Raw genomic sequence first — 20,915 nt, 5'->3', positions numbered from 1 at the left:
TTATTATTAATTATGAAAGCCCAGCCTATAGCTTAAGCTTGTCCCACTAGCTCTTATAACTAAAATTAACACACTTATATTAATGTTTTGCTCGTGGCTGTTTACCTCTGTTCCATCTTGTACCTCCTAATTCCCTCTCCATGTCCTCTGGCATCTCTCCCTTTTTCTCCTTCGTTCTCTCCTCACTTCTTCTCACTTTCCTAGATTTCTCCTACTTATTCTCTCTGCCTGCCAGCCCCGTGGATCCCGCTCCTGCCCAGCTATTGGCTATTCAGCTTTTTGTGAGCCCAGTCAGGTGCCTTAGGCAGGGAAGGTGAGACAAATGCAACACATCTTTACGTAATTAAACACACATCCTTACATTGTTAAATAAATGCAGCATAAACAAATGTAACACACCTTTATACAGTTAAAGTAATGTTCCACAGCATAAACAAATGTAACACGTCTTTACATAGTTAAAACAATGTTCCACAACAATTTCCCAAATTTCTTATTTGGTGAAGGAGTAGAGATAGTCTTACAATGATTAGAGTGAAAAAAGTACATTTTTTAATATGAAAATAATAAACCATTTTGTTGCTGCTTTATAATTTAACTTTGTTCTCTATCCAAGAACACTACCCACTAATAAAACAGTGATTTACTTTCTGCTTTTTTTTCTTTCTTTTTTTGTTTTTTTGTTTTGTTTTTGTTTTTGTTTTATGAGACATGGTTTCTCTGTGTGACCTTGGCTCCTTGGCTGTCTTGGAATTTTCTCTGTGGACTAGGCCGGCTTAGATCTCAGAGATCCACCTGCCTCTGCCTCCCAAGTCAGGGACTAAAGGCATGTGCACCATGCCTGGTGTGATTTCTTTTCTAACTCTAAGATCACTTATGCATTAAGAAATTAGGAATCTTAACTAAATTGATATTGACTGATGCAAGCACTTCTGATCTTCATAATGGCGAGTGATTCCTGATCCATGGACTGTGGTACCAGAATTGAAGTCTGACTTTACTAGAATATCAGAAAACTAATTCTTGGACTGTTATCGTGGACCTGGAGTTTACTCTGCTTAGCCACAAAATGTGAAATCCATTACAGACTGCATCACTTGTATAGACGGTTTTCCTTCACTTAGCCTCTTTTCCTTCCAGAAGCAACATCTTTAAGGCTTTGAGTCTCCGGTCTCACCCAGTGAAAACTTAAGTATAAAGCTATTACAAAGCTGTGAGCTCCGCCTATAGCTACTTTCCTGTTGGAAAAGGCTCCAAAGGCTCTGTGCTTGGTGCTAGCTGATTTGGTACCTCCTTTTGTGAAGCTTGAGGCAGAGAGGAATAATTGGTCATAGTAAGAGGAGGACCTCATTGTTCTTATTTAGGAAGAGTTACCATCATTACCAACAAAAGCAATTCACATGCTGCAGTAAGTGTACCAGGCCTAAACCCAACTCTGACACCAACCAAGGCTTGCTCTTCCTGAGACAGGTTGGGTCTGGCTCGAGGCTCCTGTGACTCTGCCCTCCTTCTTCCCAGCATTCTCTCTGCCCGGAAAATCCAACCTAGCTATCAGCCAATCAGCTTTTTATTAACAATGAGAGCAACACATCTTCATAGTGTACAGAAGGACTATTCCACAGCACTCTGGCCATGGGGTTGCCAGTTCTCTTAGCTACAGAATACAGTTGTTTGAAGCAGCCTGACTTAATGTTCAATATATGTAATAAATGTTAATTGCTTTCTTTTTCTCGAAGGAGCACCTTTTCCCCAATGGTTTTACAAACCAATGTCTTGGCTAAGGGTGTGGTTCATCAGGACAGCATGTGCTGAGTTCAGTCATCAGCACATGCGTTCATGTGCACGCACACACGCAGACACACATGCATGAACACATGCACAGTCACCTCCTTCCTCACAGATTATCTATTATATGTTATCTATTATATATCTATTATCTATATTATTATCTATAATATCTATTATCTATTATATCTATTATATATTATCTACTAGGCACTGGTCACTTCTCTTTCTGCACTCTGCCCTCCAGGTGACTGAACTAGTACAGGCTAAACCTCGGCTGCTAAAGGTACAGATGGGGTTGAGATTCAGTCTCTGAAGTGACCAAAGACTACACTAATGGCCCATTAAAAGCAGTAGGGCATGGGGGGGGGGGGATTTAGCTCAGTGGTAGAGCACTCTCCTAGCAAGCACAAGGCCCTGGGTTCGGTCCTCAGCTCCGGAAAATTAAAAAAAAAAAAAAAAAAAAAGCAATAGGGCATCTAGCAGGAGCTTTCTTTAACTTTTTATTTCCCTTAGCTTAACTTTCTGCTTGCCTTATTTTCATTGTCCCGTTTATTTCACCTCATTATAGGGACTTGGATTCATAGTTGCTTTTTCAATTGTAAGATTTCTAACATCCTTAATAGAGTGACATTTCAACTGTGTGAAATTATACCTCAGCAATAACTGGAACCCTTATTCAGCCCATGTTTTTTCTACTCTGCTTTTTATAATATACATCAAAGTGTACACACACACACACACACACACACACACACACACACGCACACCTGCTTTCAAACTATTCTATCAACTACCGTCACATTTGTCTTCACTGGTCCTCAAAACCATACAAACTAGGAGCACAGGAATCTAAGACATCAACACACAAGGACAAAGAGACTCAGAAGAGAGAAAACTACCAAAGCTTCTAAAGCAGAGAGAGCAGGTGGGGCAAAAGGCCTAGAGAAGCAGAACGGAGTTTGCACTGCAGGGCATGCACGAGGATCCTGCAGAGTCTGGGGATACAAGTCTCCCAGGAAAGACTAACATGCAGAGACTGAGTGGGTCATTCTAGAGCGGCGTTATATGAAGAGCATGGCTGGCCACGTCGGGACTAGATGGAAGACAGCTTACAGAATCACCAGAAGCTTGCAAGTTAAAGAATACCAAAGTTGAAAGGAGATAAAAACAAAAGGACTAAGTGAAACAGATAATACTGGAATGGGGGGGTGTTATAAAAAATCCCTGGAAACTAATACAGGAATGGCAATCATAAAAAAGGGAAAGGCCATAAAAAATGAAACACTGGAAAAGAAGCATGGTAGACACTCATTGTCTACCTCATATTGCCAACCTTGTAACAATGGAAGCTCCTTATGGAAAGCAGTAACACATCCAACCAGAAGCATTCCTGATTCCCTCATGAATCAAATGGGCTTCTGGGAAAGTTTTTTATGGCATTGGCAAGACTTCCTCATGGTTCTTCATCTTGATGACTTTTCAAGCCTGGACATACCCCAAAGCAAGAGATCCTTAATAGCTTTTAGTTACAAGCCATGCCAAATGCTGAGACACTGGCCACATCTTAAGTCTGTGCCCCTAAAAGCCCACCTAAGTTGCAATTTCCCCAAAAGTGCTTAGTTTTACAAAGTATTTTAACATCACATTGGACATCCCAAGCAGCAAGGGTTGCCGTTAGTAAACTGGATATTGAAACCTGAATTTTAAGTGACTTGGCAATCATCAAGGAGCCAGAAAGTCATCTGGAAATTATTAAGCCAAGAGGAGTCATTTCCTTACATAAAAAGGATTACTGTAAATTGCAGTGTGGCTGTCAACCACATTCTTCTACCAGACCTAAGTCCAAATTTCAAAAGCATCAGCTACTTGGCAAGTCATACCTATCAGGTCTGACAAGCATTTTCCAAGTCTAAAAATGTTTGCAAATTGGCTTAAAAAACAGGCAGTTGTATAAACTTTATCCTTTGAATAAAATACCTAAAAGTGTTCTTCCCTTTTTTCATGAACTATAAAAGTATCTCTTTTCTAAAACAGCTCATTTTCAGAAGAGCATCGTAAAGTGTCCTTCTTGGAAAAGAACTGGCAATTGTCTTTTCCAGACTGAATACAGCAGACGTAAATTAACCAGATGACTGCCTCCAAAACACACACACACACACACACACACACACACACACACACACACACACACACACGGTAATTTAAAGGAAGAAAAATGCTTATTTAAAAAAAAAACAAACAAAGAATAGCTGAGACAGACATGTAAATGCCTGTACAAAGATACTAAAAATAATTTATTTGGGAAAAAACCACATGACTCTGTATTCCCAGTTCATCATAGTTGATGCCAGTTAAAAGGAAAGGAACACTGAGTATAAAAAAATATAAAAGCATTTCCAGAGAGATAAGTGTGGAATTGATTTCCTTCAGTGTAAAATGTCTCCCATAAGTCAACTAGCCTTACAATACTCATTAATGGATGTTATGGATCATTTTTTTTAATTCAGATTTATTTTTTTTTATTTTATGTTTATGGATGTTTGGCTGCATGTATGTCTATGTACCATGTGCCTATAGTACCAAAGGAGGCTAGAAAAGGGCAAGAGATCTCTTAGAACTGGAGCTACCTATGGTTATGAGCCACCATTCCGAGTGGGGAATCAAACCCTAGTCTTCTGGGAGAGCAACCAGTGCTCTTAACTGCTGAGCCATCCATCTCTCCAACACTGCTATGGATCCTCTTAATTCTCAACTTGACTAGATTTTAATCACCTTAAAAACACGTGTCTAGGTGTGCTCGGAAAGGTTTAAATAAAGAAGGAAGACCCATCCCTGAATATAGGCAGTCCTATTCCATGAGGTCCCAAATTCTATAAAAGGAGAAAGTGAGCTGAGTACCAGCATTCATCTTTCTCTGCTTCCTTGTTGAAGAAATGCAACCAGCCACTTCACATTCATACAGTCCTGTTTGCCTGCGGTGACCATGACAGACTATACCCAGAAATGAGCAATTCCTTCAGTTGCTTTTGTCAGGGATATTGTAACAGTAGCAAGAAGAGTAACTAACACAAGAATGAACTAGTAGCATATCAAGGCAAAATGAAGGCAGGGTAGGCAGGAAGAGGAAGATGTCAAAAGCAACATCCATAAGCACGGTGACTGCTCTTGAGGTATTTGTCCATTCTGACTTCAAGCCCTTAAGGATAAATGGATATTTTACTGCAGTTGCAGGACAGTCAGGCAGTGATGGTGCATGCTTTAATCCCAGCACTCGGGAGGCAGAGGCAGGCGGATCTCTGTGAGTTCGAGGTCAGCCTGGGCTACAGAGCAAGTTCCAGGGAAGCCAGAGCTACACAGAGAAACCCTGTCTGAACTGAAAGAAAGAGAGAGAGAGAGAGAGAGAGAGAGAGAGAGAGAGAGAAGAAGAAGAAGAAGAAGAAGAAGAAGAAGAAGAAGAAGAAGAAGAAGAAGAAGAAGAAAGTAAGTTAGTTGGGCTGAGGAGATGTCGTCAGTAGATAAAATCTTTGCTATGAGAACTGGAATTTATATCCCCAGAACCCACATCAAAGGCAGGCAGGCATGGCAGCAAATTGTAATTCCACCATTTGGAAGGCAGATCACAGGGCAAGCTGGCTAGCTGACTAGCCTGAATGGGTGGACTCTGGGTTCAGCCTCATAAAGTGGAAAAAGATAGAGAAAGACACTCAACATCAACTTAGTACCCTGCACATATTTATGAACATGCACATACACACATGCAAACAAACATACACACACACAAGAATGTATATGGTCCTTAATCATAACTCATATTTTGTATAGTCATGTGTGGTATGTATGACATGCCTTTAATCCTCTGGAGGAAGAGGCAAGCAGATCTTTGTAAGTTAGAGGCTCCCCTAGTTACACAGCAAGTTCCAGGCCAACCAGAATTACACATCAAGACTCCATCGCAAAGAAAGAAAAACAGAAAGGACAATTAACAACAACACAACCCTCATCTTCATAACTCAAAGATCAAAATAAATAGAAAGATATCCAAATGCACCATGGAACAGACGCATAGAGATCCATCCATCCGTGCTAGGTAAATAGCCACCCTAGGAAAGGAAATAACAGCTTTTAGCTATCTCATCTTCATCATATAAGGAGTCAAGTAGAACGGCAATGATGATCCAGGTCATCGGTACGTGTTCAATACCTGTGCTGTTTCACACTCATTTTCACTTCTCTTAACCTTGTCCCATTTGCAATTCTCATTTAGTATGTGTGGGAACTTATGCTTAGGAACATTGCATAGCTTGCTCTTTACACCTTTTATCTGCAGTCTGTCATGTCTGAGCCACACCTGTGTAGTACTGCCCACAACCTGCTGTTCTCACCCCTCTATGATGCTAGACAAAGGAAAAAAGAAAAACTAGGAAACAACACACCTTCAGTTCCACACCTTCAAGTTCTGTGGAAATATGTAGGTTAGAAAAGTTTGATCTATTCATGAACTAAACTAGATTAATATGATTTTAAGCTCTTAGAGTCACTAAACCAAAACCATTCACATACAATGATTCTAAAATGTGAGTGAAAGTCTCTTCCCAAAATTATTTTGAGCTCAAATCGCTGAGAGGAGAAGCTGGTTTTCCTTGTGTAGGGAGGGAAAAGTAAGGGAGATGAGATGGCTCTCAGGTGGGCTCCGCTGTAGGACTTTCAGGTGGCCTTCAGGGTAGGAAGAGGACTTTCTGAACGACAATAGTATTCAACTTGAACATTCCCCACAGAAGACCTCAGTAAGTCTTTCAGATTTGCTGTTTTCAATTACAATCCCCTGTGCCTCTAAAATATCCAGTAAGGTATGCTGAAGTAAGAATGATTTTCTTAACACAAATAAATGTTCTTTCTAAGAGAAGATCAGTATCTTAGCTCCTTTGATCTCTTCTCTGAGAAGGGCCTTTGCCTGGACTGTGGCCTTGGTTTGGTCCCCACTGACACTCCGAGACTGTATTTTGAACAAACAGGAGATGACTCTCCTGCAAGTTTGAATGGGTTTGTGGCCTACAGGTCCCCTGCCTTCTCCTGTTGTCTTAAGAGAGAGGACTTCTCAGAGCTCAGAATTCTATCCTTATGCATTATGGGCAGTTACAATCTGAATTAAGAACCTGTGGGCCCAGCGGTGGTGACACATGCCTTTAATTAATCCCAGCACTTGGGAAACAGGGCAGGCAGATTTCTGAGTTCGAGGCCAGCCTAGTCTACAGGGAGAGTTCCAGAACAGCCAGAAACCCTGTCTGGAGGAGGAAGAAGAAGAGGTGAAGAAGGAAGAGGAGAAGAAGGAAGAGGAGGAGGGGGAGGAGGAGGAAGAGGAGGGAGAAGAAGGAGGAGGAGAAGGGGAAGGAGAAATGTCCCTTTGGTTCATTATTGAAGGCTCGAAGCCCACCTGGTAGCACTATTTGGGTAGGTCTGGAAACTTTAGGGTCTTGACTGGAGGAGATGCGTGTGCATGGGAGGGGGGTCCCTTGAGGTGTATATCTTATAGGCTCCCCCTTCCTGTCTACCACATGAGCTGTTTTGTTCTACTACATGCCTCATGCCAAGATATTCCAACTCACCACAGACCCAGAAGCAACAGCGCCAAGAGTGACTTTGAACTTCTGATCCCCCTGCTTCTACCTCCCAGCTGCTGAAATTACAGATACAGCAGCACTCACCAAGCCCAGCTAACGTAGCTCCAGAGAACCAACCTAGGGGTTCCTGTGAGCTAGACAGGCATTTTACCAACTGAGCTACATCTTCATTCCCACAACTGAAGCATCTTAGTTGCAGTTGTGTCATAAGAAAACTAAGCAAGATAGTTTCACATACAAGAACAGCTAATAACTTGGCAGGGGGTATGCATGTCAACACAGCAGCTACAGCTACCAGAGAAGCCACACAGCAGGCAGACTAGAAGAAAGGAGAAACAAAACGCAAGCAAGGCTAGCCTTGAATTTTTCTAGTAGGCAAAGCTAAGGTCAACTACTGGTTCTACCTGCTGAGACCCCAGTTCTGCCAGAATGAGCTGTGTGGCTTTGGAAAGAAACTCAACATCTCCGAGCCTCTCTCTCCTCATTATTTTGAAAAGAAGTTATAATGATAGCAAGCATCCTTTAACGTATGGAAGAGTTGGGAAGAAGAACTAAAGGGTAAGATGAGAAAAAGTCAGCATGTACCAGTACCGACTTGGACAAGGATCTTTATTCAGACTTCCCTGTCCCCTCATTCTTGAACAAAGCTTCTTTGAAAGCTTGCATGCTTAATTGTATGTAGTCTTTCAGAACAATTCCTCTAAAAGTGCATGGGAAGTATAGCACTGCAAAAATACAGGGGGTGGGGGGGTGCTAGTGTCTGTGTTGGAGAAGGAGGGAGAAAGTTTCCTGTTCTCAAATGTTCCATTGTTTTATCTTTTCCTTCTTTAAGCAGTGTCTTGAGATATGGCACAGGAAAGCATGGAACTTGCAATCTTTCTGTCTCTACTTCTCAATTACTGGGATGACAGCTATGCATCAGCAAATCAGGCTATTATTTTCTTTTATCTGTGGACATAGTAAAGGTATTTTCTACTCCTCTACCTAGTGGTTTGAAGGAGAATGGTCACCATAGGCCAATATATTTGAATACTTGGTCCACAGTAGGGGAAACTGTTTGGTAAGGATTAAAAGGTATGGCCTTGGAGGAGGTGTGTCACTGGGGATGACCTTTGCCATTTCAAAAGTCCATGTCATTCCCAGTTATCTTTCTCTGCTCTGCCTCCTACTGGTGGGTAAGGATGTGAGCTCTCAGCTACTGCTCCAGTACCATGCTTGCCTAACAGCAGCCATGCTTCTCACCAAGGACTCACCCTCTAAACTATAGGCCCCGATAAACTCTTTGTGTTGGGCATGGTATCTCATCACAGGAATAGAAAAGTAACTGAGAGACCACAGTCACACAATCTGGGGTCAGTGAGAGCTTTTGTGTAAATAGACTCCCACAGTCTCATGATGACACCCTGTCCACTGCAGAGGGCATCAGCTACGAAGGCTCATCCTCACCCTTCAAGTTTTCTTGCATGGTTTCCTTACTGTACTTGTTTCTTTGGGGGCGTGTTTAGAATTGATTGAGCAGAGTCAATTTCTCATGGTTTGAACTTGCTTTTTAACAGCCATGCCTACAACTTGCTCAATCTTGAGCTGAAAAGAAAAAAAACTAAATCCGAACATGACAAAATTAACTTCTCGTGTTGAGTGAAGCTGAGCCAGGAAAAGTCAGTTAGTTACATCACAGGCTAAAAAGATTGCAAGTATTAAACATTAAAAGACATGTACTCTTTCATCTATTTGCTTGCCCAGAAAAAAAAAAAATACTTATTGAGTACATCTTAAATAACCAGCATGAGTCAGAGCTTGAAAATGAAATGAGTCCTTACTCCAGATATAAAGGTTCTAGTGAGATTAATAGACAAACATAAATAAATAAAGCACAGAAACAAGTGATGGTGAGTGTCATGAACTTAGAGCGAAGGAGAGTTATGAAGACATCACATTCAACAAGAGAGGGGGTATTCTCCAGAAGAAACAGACCCTAAAATAAAAACCTTCTTTGCACATGTAAATAAGGGTAGGAAGTGACTCTGGAGGAGGATGTAGAAAATGAGACAAGAAGAGGTGAATAGATCATGTGGGCCCTCTAGCCCGTGGTTTCAAATCTGGGATTTAGAGGTGGAATGTAGCAAGCACAGTGGGTAGGATGCTTGCTCAGCATGAATGAAGCCTGATGCTTTTCATAGATTGACAAGTTTCTCCCCATTAAGAAGTTGACCAAATACTAGTCAAAAGGTAAAGACAGCAGACTTAACTCTTTCTTTTGTTTTTATGGGATAAAGTTTAAGCTCTCGTGAGAAAGAATTACAAAGCCAATGTTTATTATGAGGTTGGTAACAACTATATAATTTGAGGCATGATCAACTACTGACATGGGATACATAAACGTAGGCTACATATCAACACTTTCCTGAGATGTCTTATCAAAATTATGATTTATATTATACCTTAGCTCAAAGGAGAACTCATTGTCACCATAGAAAAGTATTCCCAGGACAAAAGAGATAGCTTAGCCATTAAGACTATTTCCTGCTCTCCAGAGGACGCAAGTTCTGTTTCCAGCACCCACATTACAGAGGTCAAAAACACCTGTAACTACAGTCTAAAAGGTCTGCCAACCTCTTCTGACCTTCTCGGGTACCACACCTGCAGATGCACAAACCCACCCACAGACATGCACGCATACATAATGTGTAAATGTTCCTCATAAAGGCTTATGAGGCCCCATGAAGGACTATTGGCAGATAATGGTTGGTAGGAAAGGAAATGTTGCTTTCTTCAGTGGTGGGGCCACTGCTAAATTGCCTGTGCACCAGTAAATAAACCCCTACCATGCTTGTTCAAGAAACCATAATTAAATTCAGTGCATCTCTGTGTGTCTTTCTCTCTGTCTCTCTCTCTCTGTCTCTCTCTCTCTCTCTCTCTCTCTCTCTCTACACAGACACACAGACACACACACACACACACACACACACACACACACACACACAAAGACAAAAAAGATTCTCAACAGGTAGAACTGCCTGCCACTAAGCCTGACAACCTGAGCTCAATCCCTAGAACTCATCCTGTCAAAGAAGAGAACTGACTCCTGAAAGCTGTGCTCTGGCCTCCACATGAACACCATGGCACCTGTACACACGTACCCACATATACAATCAATCAATCAATGTTTGTTTTTGTTTGTTTGTTTTCATAGGAGACATTAAAATAGATGGGTACTTGTTGGGAAGGGGCATTTCAGTGGCAAGAAAAGGATGAAAGGGTAAGGAGGGGTACAAATGACCAAAAGCCATTATACTTGCGTATGAAACTATCAAGAATAATAAATAATTTGTTAAATGCTCCCCTTTGGGGCTGGAGAGATGGTTCTGAGGTTAAGAGTGAGTGCCACTCTTCCAAAGGACCCAAGTTCATCCATGTGGTCTGCTCACAGCTCCCTGAGATTCCAGACCTTGTACTCTCTTCTGGCCTCCACTATCATCCACATTCATGTGCACAGCTCGCTCTCTCTCTCTCTCTCTCTCTCTCTCTCTCTCTCTCTCTCTCACACACACACACACACACACACACACACACACACACACTATTAAGAGTAAAATCAACCTTTAAATGCTCCCATTTATAATACTTTCTATGGTTTATTGATCATTAAATAGTTCACTTAAATATATTTGAATATGTAAATGTAAAGGCAGCAATTACTTGAGTGTCTATGGGCAATTCTGAAAGATGTGATATTTGATGGTCACCTGCTTTCCATGCACTAACATCACCGGACAGAACACATACTGAGAACTGGGAACAGGGTTTGCAATAAACAACAAATGAGCTAACAGTGCCCATTGCAATGATGAATTAGAGCCCACTCCTTCTACATCACACAACTAACTCTTCACTGTCATAACTGGCCAGTGCTACTCTCCGACAGCCAAAGAGGACAAGCCAAGGAAGTCCAAGTTCTTGTGCTCCAGTTCCAGCCACCACAGATTAGTGCCAGGGCTTTCTTAAACATGTATTTTACCTCTCCCTTTCTTCCTTGTCTGAGAAAAACAGGTTTGGGCAATAACAGTCCCTCAGTATAAGGAGAGGTGGGGGCAGTGCACTTACCAGGTGTCTTACATGATGCAGAATCTCAAATTATTAGCTAGTTTAATTTTGTTATTCACTCTTCTTGGCTAATCACTAATCATTTAAGTCAGCTCATTCTGGTGTAATTCACACTCACGACTCCTTCCCATCCTAGAGGTTTTTATGCCTCTCTATGTATATACACACATAAAATAGGTATAAAAATCAAACACTTACTGATAATAAATCATACATAAATTTATGTTAAAATACTTCTTTGATATACATAGAATCTATCATTTATTACAAAAAACTAATTTACATACTGATGAAGTAGGTGTGCTTTTTTATATATAGAATTAAATGTGAGCTGACTAGCTGATATTGCAGGATAGTTGATATTTTGATTTTAGGATTGTCAATGCTGTGAATACTGTTTCACATAACTATGGAGCACAAAATAGCAAACGTATGTATTGGGCTGGCCCAGGAATTCTTAGAAATTATGTTCTAATCACAAGCCAAAGTTCATTTAATGATTTTTGTTATTGGTGTTTTATGAAACTTAAGTCAGTAATCCAAACTGCAATTATTAAAATCAAACATCCCATTACAATAAAATTCAAAGCTATGTAAATTTGGTACTTGACATGCTTAGAAATGATGGTAGGAAGCTATTAAAAATCTTTTCTTTTCTATAACTGTTACGTTTCTGTCAGAGCAGAAAACTTAATATGTATAGTAAGAACACTTCAATTCATAACACATACTCGTCTCTAATGTAAGTGGAGGCATTCCTGCTAGTACCCATTAGCACTGCATGCTATGATAGCCCTCACTATGACCAATAAACTCACAAATTCTTTCCATTAATCCTAGACAAAGCTTTTCTAAACTCTCTTCTGCATGCCCTTCTTCTCTACAAAGCCTGAAGATGGAGATAATATCCTGGCACCTAAGAGGCACCTAAGCCCTGGGCTGAACACACTGAGCCCCAGGGATGAGAAACAGTCTTCTAGTGTGCTGTCTATGGTGTTGTATAATCTTTGAAAAGGCTGTTGGTTTGAGCTTCTGTGATTCATATCTAGGCTTCCTATTAGCCTCATCTCTTTAGCAAAGGAGCTGATTGGCTAAATAATTCCGGTCCAGTGTTGTGCAGGTATGACAGCTATTATCCTTATTAAGCTTTCAGTACATCAAACATGTTTTTAAAGAAACACACCCAATAATTACCTTTGGGAACTGAAGAGTAAGCACAGATATGTATAATTTATCATTTCTTCGGGCTCTGAAACACTCTTGATAGGTAACAGGCTTAAGATCTAAAAACAACAATTAAATAAGCCAGCCTTCCGACTGGACACACACACTCATTCATCAAACATTTGAGATCTGTCTGTCCAGAACTTGTAGGGCAAGACAACAACACTGACATCTCAAGTCTGAACATGCACTTGGTATCTATCCAGGGAAGAGGGAACACAAGGAGTATCAAAGCTCACAGAGTCAATCCACACCCTCCTGGTCACACACATACTGGAAAGGACAATGCCTGACTTGGCTTAGGAGCAGACTCCCGAGGACCCCTATGCTCACCAGTTACTGAAGAAACACCACCAGCTGTGACTTAGGTTAGCCTTCGGTGACCTCACTGAAATGAGGCAACCCTCCTCATCTTAACTTCACCTTCCTCACTGGTGAAAACCCAAGGAGTCATCTATGACATAAACGGTCAAGACAATCAATGCTCTGAGAAAAAGTACAAGAGCCATCACTCATCTACTCACTGAGGGGGAAGAGGCCAACACTGATTTCTAACCTTAGCCAAAGTATCGGAATCCTTGCTATGGGTAGCAAATTCGCTTCAAGCTGTGACTCATCACCTTTGACCTAGAGGGTCCACTCTCCAGCTGACCCAAGGATATTGTTGCAATGAAGGTGCAAGTAGTCCTTTCCATTACTTTATGAACACATCCATTTCTAGATTTTAAACACCAGTAGAAGAATCCATGACAAATGTACTGGATCCTCCCAGTTCCTCAGGAAACTCTCTAAGTCAGCTATTCAGGCTTCCTGGAACCAGGCTATTCTGGTAGCACCACTGCCCTGGTTCCTATTTGTGAGAATCTGTTCCTTCCCAAAGGATTTTAGGAATTCCCTGGCCTCTCACCACCCCGGCCTTTCCTAGGAGCCTTTTTTATTTGCCAAACAGACACTTTGTTGAAGAAAGAGTGAAACATCAGGCATCAAAGGAGGGGGAGGGATGTTTCTTGGCTATGCAAACACATGAGAAATCTATGCAGCTAAAAGTCAGAATAACAACTTATTTACAGAAGAGGTGGAACCCCCTGGGCACTTCTGGGTGGGAACTTTCTTGAGTGAGAAACTGTCTATCCCTTGACTGATACACTGCAGATTGAGCACACAGAGCTCCAACAGGTGTGCACTCAAAATCTATGTGTTTCTCTGCATATAAGACATTTTCTCAGTAAGACCACACTGGTATCGGCCACTCCTTGAAGTTATGTTGTAGGCAAAGCTCATGTGCTTGAAAGCTGCCACGTTCCAGCTCAACAGACAAATAAATATGTTAGTGTCTCAAAGGCTGCCCTGTCTGACTTGGGCTGTCCCTCAGTGCCATCACACACTACACAAGTCACCTTTACAGCAGTGAGCTGGAGGTGCTGCCAATTCACCAAATGGTGATGTTGGAGTCCTCACCAAATGACGGCAACAGATTCTGTACAACTCTCAACTGGAAGAAGAAATGTGTTCTGATCCTCACGGTGCTGCATTGTAAGTCTGTTATAGTTGTAGCCTTAAGCTCATGCCTGTGCTAAGCAAGCACTTCCAGGTACCATGCCGAACACTCAAGGGAGGAATGAGACTCCTCGTCTCTGACGGGGAGATAAATTTGTACTGGACAATAAAAAACATAGGTGATCTTTACAAAAGAAAGGAAGAAATGGCAGAAGTGGAGGTCTAAAGGTCCAGTATAGACTTCACAAAAGGGTGATTTAGCCTAAGTATGAAAAAGCAAAGAATTCCAGATTAACGGGGTGGTCCGTACCTGCCAGCATGGAGGGAAGAAATCTATGTTGTATGTAAAGAGAGAAACAAGCAATACTTGGGGAGTACAAACACTCTTCAGTCAACATCTCCTGAAACTGCACAAATACCATGGACTTGATAGGAGAAAACTACACGGGCAGTAATGAAGAAAAGGACCCAAAACATAAGATAAATAAATAGGGCAGGACCAGATTACAAAGGGCAATGAGTGACATGTTAAGGATATGGACTTCAAAATTTTTCATTAAAAACATTTATAAAAATGAAAATAAATAATTTTCATATGACTTCTCAAAACATAAGGAACCGACAAGATCAGGCTTATACTTGGAGAAAGTTTCTATACCATAGCTGGTATAAGAACCGCCTATATGACTTTCTATTCTTTTTCATGTGTGTGCGCAGGCGCACATGAAAGAGAGAAAGAGAGAGAGAGAGAGAGAGAGAGAGAGAGGGAGGGAGGGAAAGAGAGAGACAGGGAGGGAGGGAGGGAGAGAGACAGAGAAAGAGAGAGGGAGGGAGGGAGGGAGGGAGGGAGGAGGGAGACAGAGACAGAGACAGAGAGATGTCCATTGTCACACAGGTGCCCACAGAGGCCAGAAGAGGGTGTCAGATCCCCTAGAGCTAGAGTTATAGGTGGCTGTAATCTGGGACCTAAACTCACATCCTCTGCAAGAGCAATGATGAAGGGCTGTGGCTTAGTGGTTTTTAAGTAGCCATATAGACCAAAAGAAGTGGAGATTGATCCACCCCACCATGGGCAGAAAAGGAAATAATGTTAGAGCCCATTGGTTACACTGTTATTGGTCTTATCTGAGCATGACTTGAACAGTAGATTGCTTGTAACAGACTGGCATGTAGCTATTTGTTACAAGTATAGGTTATACTGTTTGTATATCCCATCAAGTTCACTATTCCAAGGAACTTTACAATTCAGCTCAGCAATTGAAATTACATATATTGCCATGAGAAGTGGTAATACACACCTTTAATCCCAGCACTCCGGAGACAGAAGCAGGCAGATCTTTAAGTTCAAGGCCTGTCTGGTCTACAGAGTGAGTTCCAGAACACAGAGAAACCTTGTCTCAAAATAAGAAAAGGAAAGGAAAAGAAAGAAGGAAGGAAGGAGGGAGGGAGGGAGGGAAGGAAGGAAAGAAAGAAATTATATGTATTACAAATATGCTTCTCCAAATCTAGAAACAGTCTCAAATGAATATTTTTCACATTATCTGCATTTGAAAAGCAACAGTGCTCATTCATGAGACTGTCACTTGGCCTGTAGACAGCGCTGGTGTGTAGTGAGCATGCAGTTTCTTACAGACCTGAGGTGGACAGCCACGGTTAGGAAGGACACGGTTTAGAGAGAAAAAGGGGTAGAGTTTTGCTTATACCAGCGGTGGACCCAGAAAGTACAATTTTTAAAACCAAGGAATTCTTTAAGCTCTTAAAATTCTTTAGCAAGAGGCAAACAGAATAATAGGAATAGAGCGACAGAATGCCTTTGAGGGGTAAACCATGGGGCAGGTGGCGGAGCAGACCAGTGGGGAGTGAACCACAATGCAGGACTCTTGTTCTGGTGCCAGACTTGGCAAAAGGTGCTCAGGCTGGCACCCTTTGGTTCTTGTACAGGATGACAGTGATACAGAAGGACTCAGACCCAGAGATAAGAAGAAGGGCGGGTGAGCAGGAGGGAAGTGACCCAAGTGAACCTGTTCCGTGCCAGCCACAGACACAGCGGTGTTGCATCCTTCTGCCTCGATAGCAACGTGAACTCTCAGACTGGAAACCAGTGATCAAGCAAGGCAGTGAACAGCACCCCTGGTTTTTAATCTCATCAGGATTCCAGCTGCTTAAGTTAAGGGTTTGTCCCTAAGCAGACAGAGGCAACTATTAGGTATAGGAAATTAAAAGGTACAGCAGAAGCAAACTAAAATTAGCAAGTCTAGGCTGTGTTTTCTACCACTTCATCACCTACTCTATGACCTTGCCAGGAGAGCCCTGACTGCAAACCATTGCCTAACTCAGTTTTTAACCAATGTTTAATCATAAACTAGCTCTGCTACATTATTAATATTCCAAACAACATTTCCACTTAGATAATCCATCTGATATCATTCTGTTGCATTATCTTAAAGGGCACCAGTCCCACATTTGTTTTTGCTGCAAAATTAATCCCCGAGTGGACAGACCTGTTTAAATATACTCATTTTTTCTTAAGAATCGAAATATAATTTAAAATGAAGCAGAAGAGAAATCAATAACATGACAATAGCCCTCACATCTCACTTGCTCCATAACTGGCCACAAAATGAATTTTAATAATTTCAATCTTGGTTGTAAGAATAAAAGTATGTATTTGTACTCCCAGATAGAAAATGGAAATGGGAAGTCCATACTGACATGGAGTCCAGTCATCATTTAAAGTATTACAAGGTGATTGGACTCTCTTGGCCCTGAGACAGTCAAAGCTGCAGCTGACAGGGTTGGTAGCTCAGTGAAAAAGTGAGGCAGCGAGGCTCAGTCCCCAGCTCCAGCACGGCAGAAAGGACAGGTACATATAAAACTCTAGGTGAAGATAAAGACAGCAGGCTAGACTCTACACAACATTACATGTGATAGCACATGGCACATCCATGCATACATGAGATGAATGAATCCGAAGTTTATGCAGAGAAAAGCAACAGAAAGCACAAAACAGAAGAATATTAACAAACGGGAACTTTATGCCAGTATCCCACTCATGTTCCAAAGTGATTTAGAAATACTTGATCTTCAAACTAAGATTTCCTGAAAGCAACAGGTTGTAGCAATGAGAGTCAGACCTTGTATGTCTTTGGGCAAAAGACTATTTTAAACACATGCTTTAATTGTAAAGCAAACACTAACAACAGAAGCAACCAGCATCACTTCAAATGCCCAGCACACTCCTAAAGAATAGTTGGCAAACATTTGAAGTAGGGGCAGGGCGGCGATGGTGCACACCTTTGATCCCAGCACTTGGGAGGCAGAGGCAGGTGGATCTCTGAGTTGGAGGCCAGCCTGGTCTATAGAGCAAGTTCCAGGACAGTCAAGGCTACACAGAGAAACTCTGTCTCAGAAAACAAACAAAAGAATTTTTTTTAAGTAGGAATATGAGGACAGGCATAATGGTGCATGCCTTTAGTCCAAGAACTTTGGAGCCAGAATAGAAGATCTATCTGCATGAGTTCAAAGCCAGCCTGGTCTACATAGCGAGTTCCAGGCCATCTAGAGCTGCATCATGAAACCTGTCTCATACATACATATATATGAATGCAAAAAAAATTTAAATATTCTCAACAAACATTTAACAGTAGCCCAACTGGAGAGCAAGGAAAAAGCATTTAATTTTAATTTCTGTAACTGTATTGAAAGGATCTGACAGCAGCTTTAGGAACATTGCGCTCTTCAAGAATAAGGAATGTACCAAGTTGCCAAATTCCTGCTGCTAAGCCTTTCCATAGACTGGAAGGGAAGGGAAGGAAAGATGAGGGAGTACACACAATGGTTATCTTTTGTACACTAACACTTGCCAGGAGTTCAGAGTATGCAAATTTTTCACAGAACTCTTATACAATTGTAAGCATGCCAGAACAACCAAGTAATACTGACTTTCCTAAAATCTAGAAACTAACCACCAGTGTGAAATAATCCACAGTTCCAGAAACAAGTATAAGTCTTGAAAAGGCAGATACCACCTGGGAGTTGTGAATGACCCAAAAGTGCCAATGTCCCACCCAGGAGCCATGTATGAATGAGAACACCCCAGCATCCCTTCCATTCCCCACACTCAAATGAAAAAAAAGAGAATGGTGAGTTTACCCTGCTTTCTGAATTCACTCAGAGCACACACCACTAATGGAAAATTACAGGTGAAGCCTTGACTTCTCCAGGTTTGTGAATGAGCAAAGTTATTTCTCTTAACTACATTGCTGGGATTTTTCCACTCTCATTTCTATTCTGAATATGGTGTTTATAACTTCTCAGCCTCCCATGCCCTCCCTCACATCTTTCCAAGTCACCTTGAGACAGCTCAAAGTTTCAGCCCATAAAGGCACCAAAAGCTAATTTCTGAGACATCCTTACCATCTAGAAAGCAATGTTACTCACATCTCATGTCCTTTTGCTGAAAAGTAGAAATGTAACGTTTAACATTTATTATTTTTACTTTTACATGCTGTTTCTCTCTCTCTCTCTGTCTCTCTGTCTCTGTGTGTCTTTCTCTCTCTCTCTCTCTCTCTCTCTCTCTCTCTCTCTCTCTCTCTGTGTGTGTGTGTGTGTGTGTGTGTGTGTGTGTGTGTGCGCGCGCGCATGCGCGCGCACTTGTCCATGTTTGGAAACTAAAAGTCAATGTCAGGTTTTTTTTTTTTCCTCAATCTCTTCTTGGCTTTTTTTTTTTTTTTTTTTTTTTTAAATATCTCCCACTGAAGCTAGAGCTCACCACTTTGGCTAGGTTGGCTGGCCACTTGGCCAGCAAGTTGCATGGATCCTTTTGTCTCCACAGCTTTGTCTGTCCTGGGGTTGCAGTGGCTTTTTCCGTGGGTGTTAGGGATTCAAACTTGGATTCTCAAGCTAGTGACACCTCATGAGCCATCTCCCCAGACCTACATAGGTTTCTTTAAAGAAAATAAAATTACATATATGTACTATTTCTCTGACATTCTTAGTAGTATTGCTTTTCTCAGGAAATCTTTAAGCAGAATTTGAATTCTTAAATATACTGAGGCTGTGGGTGTGATTAAGGAGTAGAGCTCTTGTCAAGCGTACCCAAGGCCCTGAATTAAATTACTAGATATTGGATACAGCAGCATGTGACACCAATAACTCCAAAATGACTTCAATGCTGTTGTAGGAAACAATTTTGTAACAAGAAGTTATTGTGGTTCCTACGTTTGGAAGAACTCTTTTGACCCATCCTAGAAGACATCTCAGAGTGGGGGGTTGTAACTCAGTGCTAGAGCACAGGTGAGGAGTTGAATGCGCACAGGTATGCGCACCACCCCACCCCCCCCCTCACACACACACAACTTGTCAACCCCAGAATAAAATAGCCTAGTCCTAAGGCAACCAACGAGGTAGGGACTATCTCTCCTTCACAGGAATAAAAGGAACAGAAGACCTTGTCTGTGAGGCACGACTGGAATAACAAGCCATCTGTAAATGAGCCTAGGATATTTTAGTTTTTCCACTCCAGAGACAATGAAGGGTAGAGGGAAGGGTAGCATCTCCCACCTCCCTAAACTCACACTGACTACACTGGCTATCCAGGTGCCCTTCAGGCATTAGCATCCCGAAGAAATGCACTCAAGGACCCCAGCCGAGCTGTGTCCAGCTTTCTGGGAAGTGCCCTCACACAGACATCTGAGGAAGCCGGACCTGGACTGGTCCTCTGGGATGCGCGGTATCAAAACCCAGTGGGCAAGCGCTTAGGAGATCTGCAAGAAAGTCCAAGGAAGGCTGGACATCAGGGGATTGGAAAGGGACATTTTTCACGGTCCCCCAAACTGTCTCCTCTTTACTCAGGCTAGGCCACCGGACATAAACTCAGATTGCCTAGGAACCCAGTCTACTAAAACTCCAGCCCAGCCCGGAGTACGCTAATTCGTCTGCAAAGAGCTGTAAAAAACACTCACCTCCACCCATCTCTGAGCCTCTGCGAATGCAGCGGAGCAATCGGCCTCGGCGTCCTCCATCCCTTCCATGACTAGGGCAAGAGAGGGAGAAAGCAGCTAAGTGGGTGCTCGCCGGGACCCAGACTCCCACGCGTCCCCCTCCCTTTGTTGCGACGTGCAGTTTAAGTTCAGGAACCTAGCAGAACTTGCACGCGTTGCTTTCTGGAATCTCCTGAAATCAGCTCAACTCGAGCGGGACAGGAACAGAAGAAGGAGGTGAAGAAGCTGACTGGAAGCGGTGCGCAGCGGGAGCCGGGACTCCTGGGAACTTCAAAAGTCGCAAGCTCTGTCGCCGCCCTCAGCAGTGGCCCCGCCCCAGCCCACCCCCTACGGGGCCGGTACCAGCTTCCATCCGTGCTCCTCGCCCGGGTCCTTGCTGCCACCTCTCTGGTCAGACTATCTGGGCGGGGGAGATGCCACCGTCGGTGGGACGGGAAGAGATGCGCCCCAGCCCGCATCCTTCCCGCCTCCGCCCGCTTTCCCTGTCCCAGGCCCTCGGGAGGCGGTGCCCCTACAGCCTGCGGCCTGACATACCAGGAATAGCTGCACACAATTGCACCTTTCCGGGCCAAGAAACTTCCCCCGCGGGGACGCGGGGACGCCTGGCCTCGCTGCCACTGTCCTCCGGCTCCACAGAGCCGGTTGACCGGTCCCAGATGCTTCGCAGTGCCCGCGACCTCCC

At 42.6% G+C, this 20,915-nt stretch overlaps 1 protein-coding gene across 2 annotated transcripts in view; it reads right to left on the bottom strand.

The window, feature by feature from the left end:
- The window catches only part of Lmo7 (LIM domain 7), a 214,716-nt gene extending 194,451 nt beyond the window's left edge, over positions 1-20,265 (bottom strand). For both annotated transcript variants that reach the window (XM_036199233.1, XM_036199235.1), the window contains exon 1: positions 20,195-20,265. In XM_036199233.1, coding sequence (XP_036055126.1) covers positions 20,195-20,263 — 69 coding nt within the window. In that variant the 5' untranslated portion in view covers positions 20,264-20,265. The remainder of the gene's footprint in view (positions 1-20,194) is intronic.
- Positions 20,266-20,915: the final 650 nt, after the last annotated feature.

Source organism: Onychomys torridus, chromosome 9 (assembly GCF_903995425.1).
Source record: "Onychomys torridus chromosome 9, mOncTor1.1, whole genome shotgun sequence".
In the NCBI taxonomy this organism is placed as follows: Eukaryota; Metazoa; Chordata; class Mammalia; order Rodentia; family Cricetidae; genus Onychomys; species Onychomys torridus.
Note: the sequence above shows the minus strand (reverse complement) of the source record. Positions and strands in the feature narration are given on the sequence as shown.